The sequence below is a fragment of the Alosa pseudoharengus genome, unplaced genomic scaffold (assembly GCF_046254945.1).
Source record: "Alosa pseudoharengus isolate Yale_2024_CS ecotype anadromous, Long Island Sound unplaced genomic scaffold, YU_APseudo_1.1 YU_APseudo_1.1_scf_7, whole genome shotgun sequence".
NCBI lineage: Eukaryota > Metazoa > Chordata > Actinopteri > Clupeiformes > Clupeidae > Alosa > Alosa pseudoharengus.
This window is the reverse complement of record NW_027468859.1, coordinates 23849847-23854846: the sequence shown is the minus strand read 5'-3', so window position 1 is coordinate 23854846 and position 5000 is coordinate 23849847. Positions and strand designations below refer to the sequence as shown.

The window sequence follows — 5000 nt, the reverse complement described above, 5'->3', positions numbered from 1 at the left end:
GTGTGTGTGTGTGTGTGTGTGTGTACGTGTGTGTTATGTGTGAGTTACCTGAACCAGCGTAGGTGTCCAGCCCTGTGTCTCCTGTAGTGGTGACAGTATCACTGTTGTTTAGAGGCTCAGTCTTAACTGCAGAAAAGTGAGATCAAAATGAACACTATAACACACTCACACACTCTCTCTTTATCTCTCTCTCTCACACACACACCACAAAAACACACACCACTCCCAACCACACAGGACAAAAACCAAGCCAAAATGACTTCACCACACCATGCGGTCAACCATCAAGTTTTTTTAAACACCCAGGCACCAACACTCAAATAAATTAACACACACACACACACACACACAATCTCACAAACACACACACACACACACACACACAAATACTATCATGCTGTGTACCATAGTCCTTTGTACTTGGTGGTGTGGGGGAGGAGCTGCAGCCCAACAACCAATCGGCTGTGTTTAGAATGGTCATGTTCTCACCTAAGGGGTTGGGTTAAAGGCTGTTACCATAATATAAACTACATTACCCATAATCCAACACACTTCCAGCAAGCATAGCTTCAGAGTCAGTATTTCTCTGACCTGAAATGATACTGTGCTTACGATTAACCTACCCAAGGTGTTGAGAACACAAACTAATTGGCAGAGTGGGACATCAATCTCTCTAGAGGTTTCATGATTGGCTAATACAGTCCTACTCTCTTAAAATGTTAAGTAGCCAATCAGAATTCCAAAGGGAGGCATTTTCTGATTCCATTGATAGCGATCAGCATGGAAAGACTCTAATATGAACTAGATTGCTCACAGCATTTTGAAGGCAATTTAATATAAAAACATTGTTCATGACAGAATAACATGCAGTATGTGCTTTGGTATGACGATATGACAAGGGTCTAAATTATATTAATAAAATATCTATAACCACAAAGCTGTAAAGAGAATCACAAAGTTTATAGACACATAAATCACACACGGTCCTCATATGACTGTCCCAGATATAAGATGCCTCTGCACATGTGTGTACAGTAAGTACGTCTAGTTTTAATGTGTGTGTGGGTATGTGTGTGTGTTGGGGGGGGGGGGTGCTGTCTGGTTCTGGTGTGTGTCTATACATGTGTGTGTGTGTGTGTGTGTGTGTGTATCTGGCTCTGGTGTTTGCCGTATATACTGTATATGTCTGTATGTTGTGTGTGCCCCCAACCCCCGGCCCCCCAGGCCCTGCTGGTTGGTCCCAGATTAATGTTCAGCTGTCTCTCCGCGGCCCTCCCCTCCCCTCCCCTCCCCTCCGGGCAGCACCCCACCCTGGGGCGTCCGTGCAGACAGCAGGCGGGGCCTTCGTAACTCGACCCGCTGCTTTATCAATACTGCAGCAGGTCAAGCGCAGTCGGGCAGATTGCTGGACACCTAATACCCTTTCACTCCACCCCACCTCCCACACCCCCACCCAACAATCTCCACCCCACAAACCTACACCCACACCCCTGGGTTCAACAGACTGTGTGTGCGTGTGTGTGTGTGTGTGTGTGTGTGTGTGTGTGTGTGTGTGTGTGTGTGTGTGAGAGAGAGAGAGAGAGAGAGAGTAACTATTACCATACTATAAATTACAGATAGAGGAAAAAGAGAAAGAGAGAGAGAGAGAGGGGGGGGGGATGAGCAGAGGAAAGGAGAGGAAAGAAGAGGAGAGGAGAGTAAGTGACACGTGGAAGACCACCAGGAATGGCCTCGGTCTGAGAGCTGCGACGGGGGAACTGGGCCAAGGAATCAGGAAGCAGGACGCATACTAGAGCCAATCACAGCTGAGCTGGGCCAAGGAACCAGGAAGCAGGACGCATACTAGAGCCAATCACAGCTGAGCTGGGCCAAGGAACCAGGAAGCAGGGCTCATACTAGAGTCAATCACAGCTGAACTGGGCCAAGGAACCAGGAAGCAGGGCTCATACTAGAGCCAATCACAGCTGAACTGGGCCAAGGAACCAGGAAGCAGGGCATACTAGCCTATCACAGCTGAGCTGGGCGTAGGAACCAGGAAGCAGGACTCATACTAGAGCCAATCACAGCTGAGCTGGGCCAAGGAACCAGGAAGCAGGGCTCATACTAGAGCCAATCACAGCTGAGCTGGGCCAAGGAACCAGGAAGCAGGGTGCATACTAGAGCCTATCACTGTCAACATTGAGCTTTGGAAATAAGGGACATTTCCCAGGTTTCTTACCCAAAATACGGGAACATTTCAACATTCGTCTTTCTGTTGCTATCCCTCTGCTGACAGCAAGAATTCAGACTGCACAACTGCTCCACTAACTAAACGAGGTGAGAAGCTAGGTCAAACGTGACTTTGCTTACAGAATGTCGACAAATCGTGCTCTCACAACAACCATGCCATTATCTTAAATAGGCTAACATTACTCTAAGGTCACCTTCAAGCAAGCAAAACGAAGCCTTGGAAACATCTGTTTCACTGGAAGGGCAAGGGGGTAGCAACAGGACAACAGTACAGAGACTGACAGATCCGTGGGTCTAATGTTATGTTATTTTACAGGAAAAGACGGCGGGAAAAAGGTAAAATACGTAAGAAACCTAGAAAAATCGGGAGGGTTGACAGCTATGCCCTAGAGTTGGGTCGAGTAGGAACCACGACCCATGCTAAACAGGATCCAACCCTTGGGTCGAGTATGAACCAGGAACCATGCTTAACAGGATCCAACCCTTGGGTCGGGTAGGAACCAGGAACCATGCTAAACAGGATCCAACCCTTGGGTCGGGTAGGAACCAGGAACCATGCTAAACATGATCCAACCCTTGAGTCGAGTAGGAACCAGGAACCAAGCTAAACAGGATCCAACCCTTGGGTCGAGTAGGAACCAGGAACCATGCTAAACAGGATCCAACCCTTGGGTCGAGTAGGAACCAAGATCTATTCTAAACAGGATCCAACCCTTTTGGTCGAGTATGAACCAGGAACCATGCTAAACAGGATCCAACCCTTGGGTCAAGTAGGAACCAGGAACCATTCTAAACTGGCTCCAACCCTTGGGTCGAGTAGGAACCAGGAACCATTCTAAACAGGATCCATGAGTTAGGTGGAGGAAAACCCAAGAACCAGGGCTCATACTGGACCAGCGCAATGAGCAGTGAGAGTCTGAGGTCCCTGCCCCGAGTCTGCCCTGTGAGATCACTCAAAAAGACACACACACACACACACACACACACACACACACACACACACACACACACACACACACACACACACACACACACATACACACACACACACACACACACATACACACTCACTTATTCTCAGTGTCTTTTGTCCTCTTACACAAACTCTCTCTCTCTTTCTTACACACACAAACACAAATGCACACACACACACACACACTCAGAGTCTTTTGTCTGTCTGTCTTCCTCACATACATTCTTTCTTTTCTTTTCTTTCTTGGGCAGCCGTGGCCTACTGGTTAGCGCTTCAGACTTGTAACCGGAGAGTTGCCGGTTCGAACCCCGACCAGTAGGCACGGCTGAAGTGCCCTTGAGCAAGGCACCTAACCCCTCACTGCTCCCCGAGCGCCGCTGTTGTTGCAGGCAGCTCACTGCGCATGAATTAGTGTGTGCTTCACCTCACTGTGTGTTTCACTAATTCACAGATTGGGATAAATGCAGAGACCAAATTTCCCTCACGGGATCAAAAGAGTATATATGCTTATACTTATACTTTTTGTCACACACACACACACACACACACATGCACACACACACACACACATATACACACACAGAAGTAACTCTAAGCTAGATAAATTGGCTGACCCTAAAGAAAGAAAGAAAGAAAGAAAGAAAGAAAGGAAGAAAGAACGAAAAAGAAAAGAAACACAGAGAGACTGTGAGCTGCACTGGAGCCAGACAGGCCGGTCTGATGAAGTCGGGAGTTAAGAATGCTGAATATGTCGTGGGGTTGGCTCTGATGTGTGTGTGTGTAAATGTGTGTGTGTGTCGCAGAGTTGGCTCTGGTGTGTGTGTGTGTGTGTGTGTGCGTGTGTGTGTGTGTGTGTGTGTGTGTGTGTGTGCGTGCATATGTCTGTCTGTGTGTGTGTGTGCATATATGTGGTCTGTGTGTGTGCATGTGTGCTGGCCAGTGAAGGCTGGGCTGGGCCAGGGCTTTGTGCAGGGGGACTGTTAAAATCATTATCTGCTCTTCTAATCTCTGATGATTTACTGTCCGCTCAACTCAACTCCGCTCCACTCCTCAGGCCTCGCGCTCCTCTCTCCATTGTTACAATACGTCTCCATGTCAGAGAAGAAAGCAGTGGAGGAGAGGAGAGGAGGAGAGAGGAGGAGAAAGGAGGAGAGAGGAGAGGAGAGGAGGAGAGAGGAGACCACCCCCCAACCCCCAAAATAATAATAAAAAAATCATATGATCTCAGTTTTTCCATTTCCAAGATAGAAAACAGCCATTATGTCGCTGCCACTCACTGTATATATATATATATATATATGTGTGTGTGTGTGTGTGTGTGTGTGTGTGTGTGAGTGTGTGTGTGTGTGTGTGTGCGTGTGTGTGTGTATGTGTGTGTGCGTGTGTATGTATGTGCGTGTGTGTGTGTGTGCGTGAGTATGTGTGTGCGTGCGTGTGTGTATGTATGTGTATGTGCGTGTGTGTGTGTGTGTGTGCGTGTGTATGTGAGTTTGTGTGTGCGTGTGTGTGTGCATGTGCGTGTGTGTGTTTGCATGCATGTGTGCGTGTGTGTGCGTGTGTATGTGTGTGTGTATGTGCGTGTGTGTGTGTATGTGCGTGTGTGTGTGTATGTGCGTGTGTGTGTGTATGTGCGTGTGTGTGTGTGTGTGTGTGTGTGTATGTGCGTGTGTGTGTGTATGTGCGTGTGTGTATGTGCGTGTGTGTATGTGTGTGTGCTATATGCATGAGTGTAACAGTATGCCGTGGGGACTCCTCAAATGCTCTAATTAGGAGATCTAAATGTTGAAGTAATTGTAAC

At 47.8% G+C, this 5000-nt stretch overlaps 1 protein-coding gene across 1 annotated transcript in view; it reads right to left on the bottom strand.

The window, feature by feature from the left end:
- Positions 1–5000, bottom strand: part of eya4 (EYA transcriptional coactivator and phosphatase 4) — a 50960-nt gene that overhangs the window by 32621 nt on the left and 13339 nt on the right. The window contains exons 4-5 of the mRNA XM_076271767.1: positions 406–489; positions 49–126 (exon numbers count right to left, since the gene is read on the bottom strand). Of these exons, the coding sequence (XP_076127882.1) occupies positions 49–126; positions 406–489 (162 nt within the window). The remainder of the gene's footprint in view (positions 1–48; positions 127–405; positions 490–5000) is intronic.